General features: G+C 33.7%; 1 protein-coding gene across 1 annotated transcript in view; it reads right to left on the reverse strand.

The window, feature by feature from the left end:
- Positions 1-101: 101 nt before the first annotated feature.
- The window catches only part of LOC114333918 (ceramide glucosyltransferase-B), a 330,856-nt gene continuing 311,454 nt past the window's right edge, over positions 102-19,503 (reverse strand). The window contains exon 7 of the mRNA XM_050641309.1: positions 102-17,862. Within this exon, the coding sequence (XP_050497266.1) occupies positions 17,695-17,862 (168 nt within the window). The 3' untranslated portion in view covers positions 102-17,694. The remainder of the gene's footprint in view (positions 17,863-19,503) is intronic.

Below are 19,503 nucleotides of genomic sequence, written 5' to 3' on the forward strand. Positions count from 1 at the left end.
CTTTCATTTGCTTGTAGTTATCGTTGCCTATTTCGACCCTAAAAATTCAGAAAAGTGGGTTATTATAAGATTGTCAATGTAAAAAGAAATAAACAGGACCGTTTATATTACAAAACAACTTTTATTCAATAAAAACAAAAATAAATATTTCCGATATATGGTGATAGTGATTGAGACATAGTGGTAAATAATATCCGACAATATGTATGAGCGCAAAAATGTACAAATCAAATAACATTTACTGATATACAGTATACACGTGCACAAATATATGTATAACATAACAGGGCTGCCACTATTAAAAACTATTAAACAATACTTTTTAGGAATATAAGTACAGCATAATATCGCAGTTAAACCTGTATACCCAAAAATACTTTTCGCAGTTTAGAGAGGATCGTAGCTGGTTGCAAGCTTTTAGTAGTATTTAGAATGATTAAAGACTATTTGTTCACAACTGGCAGCTCATTGCATATGCAAATCTTCAAATAGAGGTTAAAAAACCGCGCGTTATCTCTGAAAGAAAAAACTCTTGTGTTTAATGTTCATGACTCCCTTCTTCATTAACAATCTTTAACAACGGTTAATAATAGGTTTGTTCCAACACGTCACATTTCCGTTCTTGTATCGTTACGCGCATGCGCAATAACGTAAAATTATGCGCAGTAACGTATTTTTCGTTACTGCGCATCCTCGTAACCATTCAAGAATGGCAATGTGACGGGTTGAAACAAACCTAATGTAGTGACTATGTGCTCCGGTATCCCACGTGTTAGTGAAAGAAACCATTAACAGATTTTCAAGTGGAAGAAACAACGAAATATTACTGAGCCAAAAAGACATGAAGGAAAACAACCAATGGAAATTGATGACTTTCATAGAAGCTTCCTTCGGAGAAAAGTTCATTCGTTCTCTTTAAACAATCAGATTCCTACATTGGATACAATATTACAGATAATAATTTTCCTCACTTTTGCAGAGTTATGGAAATTACTTAAAAAAATCAGTTTTTGCTATGGAAATCAAAGAAAAAAAGTATATTGAACGATACCGAAGAAATTGTTTGTTGGCGAAGGCAATATCTGACAAGCCTTTCTAGAAGGATATTCTGCTGGTTTAAATGCTCCCGTAGAAAAGGATCGAATATTAATAATCACACACATTGGTAGCGAACATGGTTTTGTGGAGAATGGTTTATTTGAGTTCGTTTCAAAATCCACTAAACACTAAAGGTTGCCGTGAAGAAATGAACTCCGATGTTTTTGAGGATTACTGTTCTCAGGTAGGTATTGAATTTTCTACCTAATAATGCTGGTAATAATTACTCAAAATTAGTGGAAAAGTTACCGACAGTCTCATGCAAACGATGGATATGTGTGACTGGCTCCAACGCAAAATAATGATCAGACTATGCTTAAAACGGAATTACATATTACGAATACAAGGCAGCATATATCGTATTATAAAAAATATGTCATTGACGAAATGGCAAGAACAAAAGGAATAACGGTATTCTGTTTGCCACCTTATCATTGTCAACTAAATCCAATAGAGTTAATATGGACTCGAGTAAAAGGTGAAGTGGCCAGACAGAATACAACTTTTAAATTGAAGGATGCCAAACAACTTTTATTAAATTCCATAAAAAAACGTAACGAAAGATAACTGGACCAATGGCGTAAACCACGTAAAAAAATTAAGAAAGATTGTGAACCGTTGATAATATCATTGAAAAATCTTGTCAATATATACTCACTCCAATCGGGCCGGACCACGAATCTGACCACAGAAGAAGAGGAAGAGACGAAAATCCATAATTTATAAGTAAATCAGTAAGTTTTTAATTTATTTACATTACTTAAATGTTAGATAGCAATAAGATGGATCGGCTTTAACATTAATTTTATTTAACATTATGAATCTGCCCCTTTTTGATTCTCCCAACACTGACCCATGATTTTTCAGACCTGTTAGGTATATAATCCATAGGTTTGTATTGATATCTCTATGTGAACGGGGTATGTTAACATACCCCATACTGGGAATATGTAACAATCAAGATGCAGTAGAAATAAACAAACCAAGACACGTTAAATGCTACTAGAGCACTCCCGAATCATAATTTACAATGTATAAACTTTATAAATCATTATTTGGGATTTACAATGTATATACATTGTAAATTATGATTCGGGAGTGCTCCTAGTAGCATTTAACGTGTCTTGGTTTGTTTATTTCTACTGCATCTTGATTGTAAATTTAGTATAGAGGATATTAATTTGAGTGATTTTAGTTTGACCACTTTACCTGCTGTAGTGCTGTTTACAGATTAGTGAAGATTTGCATTTGTATTGAGCTGGCAGTTGCAAACAAATAGTAAAGTATAGAATTGCATTTCTACTTTTGTCGTCTTGGTCACAAGAGGAAACCTCTGGAAATCAGTTTTTTGAATTCCAAAGTGCAGGCACATGCCTTGTAAAAGCGACAAATCAACGAAATGTATATAAAAAATAAGATATATTTTAAATAAATTATTTTTATGCAAAATGATCTATTGGCAAAGACAAGGAGGCCAATCGTCCGACATATTCTTTCATATACATACACTGCGCATCATAGAAAACGGGCACTCTAAAATTGGGTCATTTTTGATGTCGTGTATCTCCTAAACCTGTTGTCCGATTTAAGTGATACATATTTTGAATATGTTATAGCCTTATTCTTTGTCAATATCCCTGTAATAATATTTTTGCTAAACAGGTAAATTTTCATTGTATACCGGGTGTACGAATCAAACTGTGTTTTTTTCTCAAAGTTCGCAACAGCCTGTGGAATATTCTAGCATTTATAAAATACATACTGAAATTAAAACCCAACTATAGCCTCAGGTTTTTTTAACATTCTGTTTTTTGATTAATTCTCTTATGTTGGATAATACCAAAGTTATGTACTTTAACAACTAGTCATGTTCTTCATCAGTATAGGTTGTTTGTAAAAAAGTGCGACAAACTTTAAGGGGCAATTCTGCATGAAATAATAATGACCGTTTGCTTTATAAACTTATGTCCGTAAATGCTTCGTTTACGAGATACGGGATGTTGAATTTTTTTTAACAAACTGATCACTTATTTTATTACCTAAAACCGGTTGAGATATGCAAATGAAATTTGGTAGGTTTTAAGAGATAGTTATTGTGAATTTTTTGACATGCAACTAAGAATTTTATATTAACTATTGAGGTGCATACGGGTAATATGACTGATAATATTACCCATATGCACGCCAATGGAAAATATAAAATTCTTAATTGTATGTCAAAAATGTGCAACAACTACGTCTTAAAATCCACCAAATTTCATTTGCATATCTCAACCGGTTTTAAAGCAATAAATAAATCGTCAGTTTGTAAGAAAAAATTCAACATCCCGTATCTCGGAAACGAAGCATTTGCGGACATACGATTATATAGCAAACTGTCATTATTTTTTAATGCAGAATTACCCCTTAAAGTTTGTCGCACTTGTTTAGAAACACCCTGTACTGAAAAAGAACATGGCTAGTTGTTACAAGTACCTAACTTTTGTATTATCCAACATAAGCGAATGAATCAAAAAACAGAATGTTGAGGAAACCTGAGGCTATAATTGGGTTTTAATTTCAGTATTTTATAAATGCTAGAATATTCCACAGGGTGTTGCGAATTTTGAGAAAAAAACACAGTTTGATTCGTACACCCGGTATACAATGAAAATTTACCTGTTTAGCGAAAATATTTTTACAGCGATATTGACAAAGAATAAGGCTATACCTAACATATTCAAAAAATCACTTAAATCGGACAACAGGTTTAGGAGATACACGACATCAAAAATGACCCATTTTTTAGGGTGCCCGTTTTCTATGACGCGCAGTGTATAAGCCGTAGAGGTACTGAGAGGCAGAAACTATTATTAGTAGAACTATATCGAAAGGCTGAAAAACTTGGTACTATCTTAAAAGAACAAAATATGCATCAACCAGTAGCGTAGCGGTCTTCTCTATATTGTATAATAAAAGTACTTCAAGGTATGTATATAAGAAAAAAGAGTGAACATTTAGAAGTATAGTTCTGGTATTCATTATTACAATAGAAATTGTACAAAAATACGTTTCTTAATAGTATAGAAGAGATCTTAACATAACTTATAGTAGTCTTATACATAATTGTCCATTAGTAATGGAAAATAGACTACTACGTAATCATATATTAACATATATCGGCCTAGCTTGTCTGAAACCAATTATTGATATTAAAAAACGTCAAATGAACATTATTACATATTTGTTTAGTTCCATAATCTTTAGTTGAGGGGTACTTAGTGCAACTAGAAATGGTAAATAGAAATTTTTTTGCATATCCACTACACGATAAGCCAATACAGATAACATAATATTTTTCTTTAAATAAATTATGTACTATCTTATTTTCTACTTTAGGGAATCGTTTATAAAGATACTTTAGGGAAGAGGTACGTAGTTGCCATATCTCTTTACTAAAAGACCACCGTGTATAAACAGTCAGTAGTTTAACAGACTTTTTTTAGGAGTTCATTTATTCAAATATTATCAATTAGTATCTTCTTTCAAATCCTAAATTATTTCTCCAAATAATTTACTTCTTTATCATATTTCCCATTCGCGCTTTAGTAACTATGAGCAAGATTAGTAAAATATATTTTTGAAATAAATATATACCTATATACACAACAATACAATAAGAATTATAAAACGATTATAACAAGATAAATAAATTAAAATAACAAAGTACTCTTATAGTTGGTGCATTTTAACACACTGATCGCCAGAGCTAGCCTGGGTGTATAATTTCCGTGACGAAACATCTCGTAACGCGACAGTTCGTAACCTCACAAATGGTAACGCCATCAATTCGTAACGGCAACAGTTCGTAACATCGACAATTCGTAATGTCAAAGTTGAATTATTCTGTTTATTTTTGTTAACGTGGAGACTAACTTTTATTACAGTTACAATTTGGAATTACGTTTATTAATTTAACCAACCAGTATCAGGATTTGTAACACATATCATATTTCGTAGAGAAACATATTTTTAAAATGATGTCTGTTCATCTGGTGTACGTAGACTTACAAAAAGCATATGACAGTGTGCCCCTCAGCAAACTATGGTCAACCCTACAGCAAACCAACATTAAACATGATTATCAAAGCAGTCCAAAGTCTGTATAATGGAACGAGTGCAAAAATTAAAACTGGATCAAGGATGTCTCAGGGATTTAACGTCACGGAAGGATTGAAGCAGTGTTGCTGTATTTCGCCTACCCTTTTCAAAATTTATCTGGAACAAGCACTTAAGCTTGTAACGATATGATACCACGGCAAGCGATGAGCTGGTCTACCAGAGAAGACCGTAGGAGTGTCCGTATTGGCGCATTCCTTCTTCATAACACCGCTGGGGGAAAAAAGACTGAAGGAGAAGTGGCATCGAGCGCATATTTAAGACGAGCCAGGAGAATGAGAAAATCAGTTGTTGCTAACGTGTTGAATTAGCAATAGCTCGATTGGCAGAGATGCACCGTATTTGAGATGGAACTGTAACCGTTACCACAGTAGGCGGTAGTGGCGAGGAACGAGTGACTGCGTGTCGCTGTTCAACCGTGTCGCATTGAAGTGAAATGCGGTGTCTCCGAGTCGGGATATATGGCTATGTTGATTTAACGTAGCGAAATTGTTATTGTATATATTGTATTGTTTATCGTATCAGTTTAATATTATGTTCGGATGGCAGTAAGAAGTATGATATTGCTTTTCATTTGCAGAAGATATAAATATATTTTATTTTATTCATTTTAAACTGTATATAATTATCTTAAATATATTTACTTTATTTTTTAACCTGTGTTTTACTGATTCTGTCGTCTTAAAAGAGCTACCCGTTACAAGCTGTGGAAAAGAAAATGTAATGGCATGGGAATCCCTCTCAACGACGAAACAACACTATACACTTTATGTTTCGCTGATGACCATATCCTGATTGCTCAGGATCATGACGATTTGCGTTAAACGCACGGAAGCTAATAAAACAATATAACAAATGGGGTCTAGAAGTCAACATTATGAAAACTGAAGCCATGTGTATCGGAGGGACAAAGCAGTCCATTACATTAGACGATGGGGTAGAAATTAAACACTGTGATGAATACAAGTACCTGGGCATGAAGATAAATCAAGATGGAACACTCGAAGCTGCTATAAAAGACAGAAACATACAGGGTAGAAAAGCCATATCCATGATGAACGGCATTATGTAGGACCAGACAATATCTAAAGCGAACAAACAGCTCATATACAATACCATACTTAAAAGTATAATCACATATATGGCAGTGAAGTTTGGCCACTGAAACTAAGAACAGAGAAAATGTTACTAGTAATAGAAATGGACTTCTGGAGAAGAGCAGCAGGCAAATCAAGAAGTGATCGGATACCAAATGAGAGAATACGAGAAATGATGTGAGTCACACAATAATTGATGACATAAAAACAAAACAAGTCATACGGTAAAAAAAATACGGCCATGTACAGAGAATGCCAGATGACAGAATCCCTAAACAGATTTTGACGCGGACACCACAAGGGAGAAGGAAAAGAGGAAGGCTGAGAAGAAGCTGGAGGGAGGGAATTGAAAAAGAACTAGAGGAAAGAGAAATCCCTCCACGAATTAAAAGCATTACTAGAAGAAAGTGATAGTACTGGAAGTGATATGAGATGTTTAGACTACGACTCATGACGATTCTTTGGAACGACCCAAATTGGGTATCATCGGACCAGTAATTAGATTTAGAAGAATCTGTAGAAATTTTTGAATCAATACTGCAAGATATTGAAGTTGAACAAAATCAAGAAAGTGAAGACAAAATAAATGACGATTCGCATCGGAATTGAAAACTATTAAGATATACTCAATTGTAATTTATTCGAGGATCGTCACAAAGATTTTCCTTTTACAGGAAAGCATGACCTACCGGTAAATGTACCGAATACTATATCGGCTTACGAAACATGCTTGTTTATTGATGATGAGGTTATAAATTTTGGGCGATCAGACAAATAAATATGTTGAAGCGCAAATGAAAACAGCACTTATATTACAATGGAGTTGCTTGAAACAATGGGTTTCGACAACTAATCAAGGAATATGACAATTTCTTGGTCGTCTAATTTGGATGGGTTAGTCAAATATGGTAGTATAACATCTTATTGATCAACCAAACAAAGGACACCGCAACACTCCTTATGGAAAAGTGGTCCCGGTCAAATTTAACGAAAGTGGTCAATAATACTTCTCGATGTGTAGATTAAAAAAGTCCATGGGACCTGGGTCTGAATAACTACTATTCTCGAGCTACAGCCTTCTGAAGATATTGGATTCGTGTGCTCGGTTTACGTTAACTGCACAAATTCACGGTCGAGTGAACGAAAATATTGATTATTAGAAGAAGAGAGACTCATTTTCTTCATGCATACTTGCGTGTTGTATATGGAATTCGTGGTCAAATATAGATGCGTCGTATTTTAGTCTTCAGAAAACCTCCGAAAATTCGTCAGAAAACTAAAGAAATGCGATATAAAATGTGCTGCTAGAGCGATATAAGAATTATCATGTCTTCATTAATGCTTAACAGTTATGCAATACCAGCAAAGCTGCAGTTCCGCCTTATCTTTAGAAAACTACTGAACAGTGGTGGATCTCTGGGGGATTCCCACCGTAAAGCAGACCACGCACTGAATCGGCATAGAGCGATCGGCTCGGCTAAGAGCAATCGGCAGATTTTGCTATATCTACATGGAAATAAATGAGCCAGCGCGGCCTGCTTAACACGGCCCAGAACTAAGGAAAAAATTGTTGAAACATAAAAAATACATTAGCTGACATGAAACTTGTCCCCTATATCATATAAAAGACAAGTAGAGTACCATAGAGACCATTATCTCTAAATTCTTTGCCAATTCTATGAACATGCAACATGCAAAAGAACTAAATGATTTTTACCGTATTGCTGGTGCACTATTTGCAATATTTAGCGTTTACTAACTACCAGGTACTTTGTTTTTTTTCGTATTGAGATCAAGTCCATGTTCTCTACTTGTCTTATCTGATATGCGGGACAAGTTTCATGTCAGCTAATGTATTTTTTATGTTTCAACAATTTTTTCTTTTGTTCTGGACCGTGTTACTGGGGGAATTCCCCTTAGATCCGACACTGTTCAGTAGTTTTCTAAAGATAAGGCGGAACTGCAGGTTTGCTGTTATTGCATAACTGTGAAGCATGAATGAAAACATGCTAATTCTTATATCGCTCTAGCAGCACATTTTATATCGTACTTCTTTAGTTTTCTGAGGAATTTTCGGAGGTTTTCTGAAGACTTAAATACGATGCATCTATTTTTGACCACGAATTCATATACAACATGCAAGTATGCATGAAGAAAATGAGTCACTTTTCTTCCAATAATAAATATTTTCGTTCACTTGACCGTGAATTAATGCACTTAACGTAAACCGAGCACTCGAATCCAATAACTTCAGAAGGCTGTAGCTCGAGAATAGTAATTATTCAGGCCCAGGTCCCACGGACTTTTTTAATCTACACATCGAGAAGTATCATTGACCAAACTTTCGTTAAATTTGACCGGGACCACTTTTCCATAAGGAGTGTTGTGGGGTCCTTTATCAAAACAGTATAGCTTCAATAGTAATGTCTCGCAACCAGGAACTGATGTGTCCAACCAACTATACACTTTTGCTTCTACATTAAGCAAATGCTTACAATTTCAATTGTAAATGCATCTAACTTATAAGGTTGCATAAAGTCCGACAGGCTCTAAAACTCAAATAAAGTCCACGAAAATATTATTATTTAAGGAAAAATGGTACAAGATGTTTTAAATACAATGAAGATACTAACAAAGGCTCTCAACCTAAGTAAAATACATTTCTTGCAAACAAAAAAGGATGTCTCTTGTAACGCCAAGATGAAAGAAGACGAACGGCAACATGTTGCCCGAAACAAAGCAAAAAGAGTATACACATACTGCCCGAATTGTACCTTTCAACTATTTGTGTTTTGAATGTTTTGAAACTACAACATGAAAATATCAACAGCCAAGACAAAATCCCTGGTAGTGTCAAGGGAACCCATAAGATGCAAATTAGTAATTAACAACGAACTAATTGAACAAGTCTCGAGATTCCAATATCTGGGAATCGAAATATGTAGTTATGGAGATGTTAAAGAGAGCGTCCGAAAGCAAGCAAATAAAGCCAATTACGTGTCAGGATGTCTGAGGGATGTCATCTGGAGAAACAAAGATATGAGGTTGGAAGGGAAAGTACGCATATTCAAATCATGTGTAAGACCGATCCTGACGTACGCGATAGAAACAAGATGTGACACAGCAGAAACCAAGAGGATACTGAGAACATCAGAAATGAGAACGCTGAGGTCAATAACTGGGAAAACACAGAGACAGAATATCGAACGCCAGAATAAGAGATCTCTGTAACATACAAGATATAGTACGGTGGGGAAGACAGAGACGAAGAGAGTGAAATCAGCATGTGACGAGAATGGACAGCGAGAGAATAGCCCGTATAGCAAGGGATTCGAAGCTAACAGGCAAGAGACCAATAGGAAGGCCCTTTAAAAGGTGGCGAGATAGCTGGCAGTCAACATCAAAGCTACGAATACAAGCTCAAAATCGGTTAAGAACAGGCCAAGAGGCCTAATATAAGAAGGAGAAGAAGAAGAATAATGTTTTGGAATCATAAACTCAATTGAGTATTTTGCATTTTATTTTGGATGAACAAATAAATTTTTTGTTTTTAATACAAATGTTGTTTATTTATTTCAACTGAAATTTGGCTACATGTGCTTTGTATGAGGCCACGTCTAATGCTGAAATATGCATTGTGTCATTCAAATATGAGTGACGCATCGCTATATGAACACAAGAAAAATCTTGGTCGGACATATATGACAGATGTGACCTAATTAGCGTTGTTGATGTCGGCCATATATGTCTAACATGGCGATCAATGTGTTAAGTAAAAAAAAATATAAAATATAACTTAAAAAATTTTTGTTTTAAAATTTTTTGTGTAGATACCTTTTTATATTACAATCATGGGTGTAGAATTATTTTCGGCTAAAGTCCTCAGAACGGGGTCGGAGATTTAATCTGAAAAGGTCAAACCTTTTCAGAGACCAGCACAGCTCCAAGAGGTAACAAATCGATGCGCTGTTGCCAAATCTACGGAATGAAATAAATTTTGTTCTTTTTTGATTATGACCGACTGAATATTATTTAACGAACATTTATTATCGTAAATTTATTTAAAAATATCGTATAATAATTATAAGGGGTGATTCCATTTCAAACCACTCAACTTTAGATCAAAATAACTTTTGGCGTGACTCTGATATGATTGCATGTAACTTTTTTTTATTGTAAAACTATAAAAATCCTTTTAATCGCTTACAGTCCTGTGTTTTGGCTATATATGGTCAAATTTTCAGCCAAATCGAATATGATTTATTTTGGGAATGGAGGAACATGTAAAAAAACGGCATTTTAATGTTTTCTACACTAAAATTTGATAAAAAACTTGTTTTGAATCAAAATAACTTGTTATAATGCCTTATAATGACATGTTTATGTCTACTCTATTAAAACATTGTTTTTTATTGATACTTTATGATAAAATATACTAATTTATTTAAATAAATACCAAATCACTATAAAATCGCAAAAAATGATATTTCCAGAGAAAAAAAAAGAAGGCTGTTCGGACTTAAATGCTTCAGTCCGAGCTTATTTTTACGTTCCACATATGGTATAAGTATACCTACCAAGTTTCAGACAAATCGAAGATCCAAAAGTTATTTTGATCCAAAATTGAATGGTTTGAAATACAATCACCCATTGTAATTATTATATGTACATTTTTAAATAAATTTACGATAATAAATGTTCAATAAATAATATTCAGTCGGTAATTATCAAGAAAGAACAAAATGTGTTTCATTCCGTAGATTTGGCAACAGCGCAGCGATTTGTTACCTCTCCGAGCTGTAGTGGACTCGGTGAAAAGGTTCAACCTTTTCAGATTAAACTCCGACCCCGTTTTGAGGACTTTAGCCCAATTTTCAAGTTGTATAAAATTGCATAAGAAAAATTAATAAAGCCGAAACACTTGTTCTCATGCACTTTCCTTCCAGCGGACATTATTTAAAAATTAATGCTACAATTATGTCTTACTTAAGTCTAGTGGACCTCTGGACCTTCATTATATTGTATAAAGCAAGTAAAATATCACGATTGATGACATTCTCACTAACAATACCTTGCAATACATTTCCCATTTTTCGACACAGATGTAGCAGAAGCTTTTATTAACAGAATATAAAAAAAAAGAAACAAAACAAATATTAGGTACAGATTGCTCATCATATATGCCATAGTGTTAAGTGAAATTATTTTTTAAGATCTTGCAGTTTATGCGTTTTAAAATAACTTTTAAGTACATACACACACCTAAACTTATATGGAATCACCATGTATTTCGGCTATTATGATTCGGTATATATTCCTATATTCGGTATTAATTTATTTTTTTTTTGAAAAAAAAACTGTTATTGTTGCGAAGAATAAAGCTTTTTATTGAAAATAAACAAATCTATAAGGCAATCAGATAGTACAGCTCGGTACGGTATAGGTTATTTGCTTGAGTTGCAAATTGAACGAAAATAAATAAACTAACTTTTGCGTTCAAAAACGAAAATATGCCTCATGTGGGGTTATAGAACTTACAACGGGTAAATATTATTGGTCTTGTGGATTAAGTAATGTTCTCAAATGGACATAGCTGTAGAGCTAGGCCATAGCCACCTTTACTTTACAAGCCATGAAGTTGAAACTTGGCAACATCTATTGGCAGACCGATTAATTCTGACAGTTCTCATTTGTTTTTAAATAATTTTTACTGTATTTACAGAGAAACTGAAATATTTTACAATATTTCGTGCTCCAAATTATAAAGAACATTAAAAGGTATGTTATTAAGATGATTTTAGTTCAATATATATATTTTTATATAATCTTGCGTGCATATAGAAATCCGTCCACTTAAAAATTTTGTCATTTTTAATGTCTTATATTTCCTAAACCTGTTGGCAGATTCAAGTGATTTTTTTAATATGTTATAGCCTAATTCTTTAACAATACCGCTGTAATAACATTGTTGCTAACCAGTTAAATTTTTATGGTGTACCGGGCATTTATAAAATACTGAAATTAAAACCCAACTATAGACTCCGGTTTTCTTAACATTCTGTTTTTTTGGATTAATTCGCTTATGTTTAATAACTAGATTTGTTCTTTATCAATTCAGGGTGTTTCTAAATAAGTGCGACAAACTTTAAGGGGAAAGGAACAAAATGCAAAATTTTGACGCCTGTATTTTAAATGTAATCATTTTTTTCGAATTCTGAGAAAACTAATAAGTATTTTTGAAAAATTTAAACGCAGACTAAAAGATTACTTTATTACCGAGGGCCAAAAGTCCCTTAGAATGAATAAAAAGTTTGACATATTTGAAACTAAAAATCACACTAAATTTTCTTAGTTTTTCTCCCCTGTAACTTATTAAAATAAACATAGAAGTTTTCAGGGACTTTGGGCCCTTGGTCCTAACGTAATCTTTCACTCTGCGTTTAAATTTTTGAAAAATACTTATTAGAAAAAATGAATCCCGTTTATATTTTTGTTATTGGTTTTTTTTTTGTATAATAAACGTTACTTAAAAGGAATTACTTTTAATATTATTTTGTACAAACTTCCAATTAATAATATTTTCTTGTTCGACTCAAAAAATACTATAAATTTTACCAGAATTTGTACTTTAAAATCGTAGTTTCGAAAGCGGTAGTCCGAAAGTCAGACTACGGACGTCAACAATTGCGACGTTGCCTTTTTCTCTTCACGGCTTGTAAAGTAAAGGTGGCTATGGCTAGGCGTAACACAGGGCGTTCTGTCCAAAATCTATGCTAGGTAACAGGAACTAGGAAAGCTCAAAAATAAAGCAAAGTAAAGTCGCCAGAAAGTAATAACGGCTCTCAACCATCGCTTAATTGTCCAATTAGCTGGAAGACACCCAACCATTTCTCACCAGCAGCTCCAAAGTAGCTTTTGGAAGCTACGGGTGTAACGGTTTCAGTTGAAACGATAAGAAGAAGAGTTCGTGCCAAGAAGTATACAGCAGGAGACAGTTATGGGATCCCGAGGTATCCAGGCAGCATAAGATTGATCACCTAAATTTTTGTCTTCACCACCAAAACTGGAACATTGGGAATTGACAAAATTTGCTATATTCAGAAAAAGTCAGGATTTGTGTAAAATCAGATGACCCACGAAATCGTGTACTTAGAGGTCAATGAAGACAAGCAAGAACGGAAACTGTCAGATTTTTTCATAAATATAAAAGAGGAAGTGTAATGTTTTGGAGAGGAATTGTGATCCGTAAAAAAACTCCTTTAATTTTCATCCAAACAATAACTGCTCACAGGTATGTTGATAACCTGTAGTTAGGCTCTGGAGAAGTGCAACAGGAGAAAATTTAATTTTCTTGCATGATAAGAACCTCCACATACCATTAGAGCAGGGGTTCCCAAACTGGGGGGCGCGCCCCCCCTGTGGGGCGTGAGGACATATCAGGGGGGCGCGAAAGAAGTTGAACATTAAATTAAATTTAGTTATTTTTCTAAAATTAAAAATTAACCGCTTCAAATACCTCTTTTCGACAACACTGTGAAACGCCGCATTGATGATATGACCGAAGACATACAAATTAGATAGTTGATGCAGTAAAATAATCGCCATTTTTTGCTATTCAACTAGACGAGAGTATTGAGTACTGACATATCACAATGTTATCAGTTAATTGTTTATGTTCGGTATATTCAAAACAAAAGAATGAAAGACGAGCTACTCTTTTCTACAGAGTTGGAGACTGGAGACCACAACAAAAGCTATTAATGTTATGAAAGCAGTGTGAGAGTTTTTTGACAAACATGAACTCTCTTGGCAAAAACTGATCAGTTTATGTACAGATGGCGCACCTTCAATGCTTGGTTTTCGCTCAGGCTATTTACAATTAGTAATAGAGAAAAATGCTGATGTGATTGGGATACACTGTTTTATACATCGACAAGCCTTGGCAGCAAAAACCCTTCCAAATGAACTTATGGCTGTCTTAAAGTTGTGTATTAAAGTAGTGAAGTACATAAAAAACAGTGCGTTGAATACTCGACTGTTTAAAACTCTTTGTGAAGATTTAGAAAGTGATCACAAAACACTGTTACTTCATACAGAAGTACGATGACGACTCTCAAAAGGAAACATGTTGGCAAGATTATTTGACCTTTGAGATGAAGTAATCACCTTGGAACATCAAAAGCAAAATGAGCTAAACATGGCCTTCAAAAAACATTGTACCCAAGTAATATTGGCTTATTTGTCAGACATCTTTGACTCGTTGAACAGCCTTAACCTAAAACAGCAGGGTGGAGACTCAAATATAGTAGTTACTCATTGTGATTGAGGCTTAGTTACTCAACTTTGGAGGCGTAAAATATCAGCAAACCCCTGAAATTATTCAAATTTCTCTAAAGTAGAGCCAATCTCAGAAGAAACACGCTTCAAGGACATTTATGAAGGATCAAGTTTGAAAATCCAAATATCAAACCATTTGGAGAGCCTAATTGAAGAGTTCCAGAAATACTTCCCAAACACTTGTGACAATTTTATTTACAGAATGTCAACTGATCCATTTCATGTCAACATAGACTCCCTGCCTGAATCGCTTCAAGAAGATGCTTTGCAAATAAATCCAAATTATTTTTTGCATGATTCCTCTGCCAAATACTTTGTTATAATTGACAAACCTTCATTTTGGTTCAAATATTTCAAAGTGTATCTTAGTGTATCACGGGAAGCTCTTCATTTATATTTGCCTTTTTCAAGTAACTATTTGTGCGATTTTCAACACCCGTGGCAATTAAAACAAAGTATCGGAATAAACTTGATGTTGGTAGTGACTTGTACTGTGCACTTACTAAAATTCAGCCACCAATAAGCATACTAGTAAATAAAATGCAAGCATATCCATCGCACTAACCAACCTAATCTATTTTTCTTTTATTAATAATTTTTGTATTTAATGGAAACTGATATTGTTGTATCTTATGGCAGAATAAATAAATGTTTTGTTTTCAAGCTAATACTTATTTGTTTTTGTTTTGTTCCTATTTAGGCTCATACAATTTATTTTAAAGGGGGGGGGGCGCGAGAAGCTTTCATTTCAACAAAAGGGGGCGTGGTACAAAAAAGTTTGGGAACCCCTGCATTAGAGTAACTAGAGACATCATTGAAGCAGAAGGTATCCCTTGTTTGGAGTGGCCTGCTTGCTCACCCGAGCTTAACCCTATAGAGTATTTGTGGGATATACTTAAAAGAAAAATTAGAGCTCACCGGGATAATCCACAAAACACCGCACGGCTAGTAGGAGATGCTCTTGAAGGATGGAGCAACCTACCACAACAAAATGTTGATAATTTGATTAGGAGCGTGCCCACAGTCTTATCACGAGGTGATAAGACTGACTACCAATAAAAACAAAAACAATAAATAAAAACAATTTAAACATGATTCGTTGTAACATTGAAATTTATTATGTTATTCACTTTAAAACAACTACATAGTTTCAATTTGTTTGTTAAATACTTTATTGTTTTATTTAATTGTTATGTATTTGTTATTAGATTGCTTTAACATAAATATTGTTTGACTTCGTGCATTCGGTTTTTTAAATTCGCGCGAAATAATAGGAAATATCAGATGATTCCATATAAGTTTGGGTGTGCGTATATACTAGTTTAAAAGAATAATAAGAATGTTCAGTTTTTAATTAAAGAATAAAGAAATTTTATAAAGAAAATAATGAACCTGTAAATAAAATGCTTCTACTACATAACAGCTAACTTTACATACATTTAAGGTATATTCTGTATAATACAAATTGGTTATTTAGATTTTTTTGTCTTTAAATTCAGCTTTGCAATTTTTTTAGAAATTCAAGTAAATGGCAGCCTTGTTACAAAAACGGCTTAACTTCAACATACCATATTTTCTAGAGATTACTTTTATAAATAAAAAATTCTATTTGAGGTTAAAAATCGAAAATTGCAATCAACATAGTCTAAAGTTTGGCAATACAGATATTATTCTGTTGTAGGTATATATGTTACAGTGAAAGCTGAATATTAGTCAAGGTGTACCGTCGCTAGTGATTGTCGACCTTCACTGAAATGACCAGTGAATGTTGATAGTAGAAAATATATATCAGCTTTCACTAGGGAAGGTGAACCTTCACGGAATCAGCCTAGGGAATGTTGAACATCTGGCGGATGTGCACGGCGGGCGAACGACCTTGACCTGTCGTCAATTTAGTTTACATTTTTAATACTTTTATGAAGTTTAACTTGTTTGAACGTATTTAATACCGCATAGTATAATAATTAGTAATTTTACATTTAAGCCTGCAAGTATCTTTTTATTTGCAGATCCCAGTTTAATACTTGTCCAGTAAACATTATAAAAGAAGATGAAATTCCAATGGAAAAGACACTTACTTTACGAACAGTTGCTACTACTCAGTCAACCGGAAGTGGGCAAGGATTTTTTAAGTGCAGTTGTAACAAGAAGTGCCAAACAAAGAAGTGTTACTGCATAAAAAACAATGTTTTATGCAATTCCAAATGCCATAAAGCATTATCATGTTGCAACAAATAATTTTATTATTGTTGACTATAGTATTTTCGTCTCTATTATAGTCTTTAAATTGTAGACTATAGTTTCACGTTTTATTTTGTTCTTATTTGTTCATCTTTCAAATTCTAAATTTACTTTTGTTATAAAAGTATACGTGATTTAAGATTAGTCTTTTATTTCTCTCTAACTTTCCCTAGACTGTTGTAGAGGAGGTTGTCATTCACTATAGGAATTGTCAACCTTCACTAGTGGATGTTGATCTTGTTTGTACGTCTGTGTAACTTTCCCTAGACTGCTGTAGGGGAGGTTGACGTTCACTAAGAATGGTCAACCTTCACTAGTGAAAGTTGATCTTGTTATTTCAGAATTCAACTTTCACTAAGATGCCCAGCGAGAGTCGACCGTGACTAGTAAAGGTTAACCTTCCCTGAAACGTCAACTTTCACTGTAACATATATACGTAATACGTAAATACGTACAAGTAATCTTTTGAATCACAGACACGTCGAAACCACAGGGAAAACTGTATGTGATATGGTTCAAATATTACTTAAATTGTTTTTAAAGTTAACTCAAACTTATGACGTTGTTTAGCTATTTTATCAAAAACTGGTATGCCACAAAGTGTAACAAACGAAAAAAGTACCCGTCATTTCTCAACACGTAACAAAAATCAAATAAATAAATAATAGATAACGAAATCAAATACAATAATAAAAAAAAATGTACATCAGGTATTTGATATAACTGGTATATTGAAGTCTCGCTTGACAATTTAATCTTTGATTCAGGGTTTGACTTCCTGCGCCATACCACCCCAAGTCAGTTTAAATACACGGTTACGCCATTTAATTTCTGGATGACACAGAGCTACAAGGAACAGGTATGGACCGGACAGTTCACGAAACAGCCATCCAATGATGAAGTCGAATCTTTTGAAAGGTAAAGATCCGTTCTGAAACAGAAGAATATTTTTATTAAAGTTATTTCAATCTTACTTAAAGTCCACAGTACACGTACAGACGATATGCACAGTTGCATCTCTCTCACTGGTATGACGTCACGCGCGAGGAGAATGTTTTGTAAATGCATTTTATTTTAGAAGATACGTTCCAGTTTTATCGAATTTAAAATGATAGCGTCTGATTTTTTGATTAAAAATGATTGTAAGAGAAAATAGTTTTATGTACTATTCTTATTCCTTGGGATTTACAATTTGTCCACATAAACGTTTTTCAATAAAAATGTATTTGAAAATTATTGGCGAGGAAATACGTCCAAAAATAATAAGCCTTGATTATTAATTCAAGAATACTATACTTTTTGTAGTATTGTCTTAATAACCTGATGAAATGTTTTCTCTTTTAAATTGCCAGGTAATTAAAAAATATTTTTTAAATAAAGAAAAGAAAACATTGATGTTAAAAATAATACTATTCGTTATATCGTCCTACCAAAAAACGGAAAGAAAAAATGCAGACATTTTATAGAATACTTTATTGCAAGATAACAAAAAAAATACTATTATTTTTTTAAAATTGGTCAATTTTGACATTTTCTTCTCTAGGCTCCTTTGAGCATTTTTAAAACTAGTTTTTCTATTTAACTAAGTTCGAGTTTTAGCGAAATAAAGGACAACTGCGTAAGTCACTGTGAAAAATGTAGTCAATTTGTGAAAAATGTTCTCCTCTTTAGATAAAGAGTTACCATGCATCTTATGGCACTCTGTCTCCAGTTTCAGAGCCACTTCCCACAAATCATCATTTGGATGTAAAAGAGAACCTCTAGAGACAGCTTGTATCCAGTCAGGGGCTCTATTTATGTCCATACCTGCAGTAGAGTTTTCCAACGAGTACTTATTTTTAAATTTGTATGCTACAAATCCTGCTACATATTTGACTGATTCCTGACTCGCTTTTTCTTTCACCTCTAAATCTTGGATGAGCACTATGAGCAGCCCTATTTCGTTATTGATAAATTTGTCTTGTTCTGGTTTTGAAAAATCTGGTTCTACAAAAGAATCTCTTTCCGCATATTAGACGGAGAGCTAGAGGCGAGAAATCATCGTCATAAGTAATATGGAGTTTGGCATGTGAAATGTGTCTATTGTATATTGATAACTATGACCCCTTTCAGGCTGACACCTCAGTGGATACAGGAAGTAGCAATAAGGGATGAAAGGGGAAAGTTGGTGCAGTCATTAAATGTTTTCACCTTCTATTTTGTTAAACCTCCATCGATTTGCATGAAAATTGGTGAGTAGTTAGAGCATAACTCAAGAAACAAAACTGATATGGTGCCAACGTGCGCTTTTACCCTGGGGGTGGATGCCACCCCTTCTCGGGGGTGAAAACTATTTTATTAAAAATAACCCCACTAATCGATAGAGGGACAAATTTTAAGGAAAATTTGTTACTTCTAATTATTAAAATAAATCAATACTTTTTGAGTTATTAAAGATCAAAGATTTGAATTTTTCGTGAAATAAATGCATGATATAAAGCGGTTTTTCGTGAATAATTCAAAAACTGTAAGTTTTATCAAAATAGTTATGATTACCAAAATTGAAGATAATAAAAAATAAAAGAGATTTATT

The sequence above is a fragment of the Diabrotica virgifera genome, chromosome 10 (assembly GCF_917563875.1).
Source record: "Diabrotica virgifera virgifera chromosome 10, PGI_DIABVI_V3a".
Lineage (NCBI taxonomy): Eukaryota > Metazoa > Arthropoda > Insecta > Coleoptera > Chrysomelidae > Diabrotica > Diabrotica virgifera.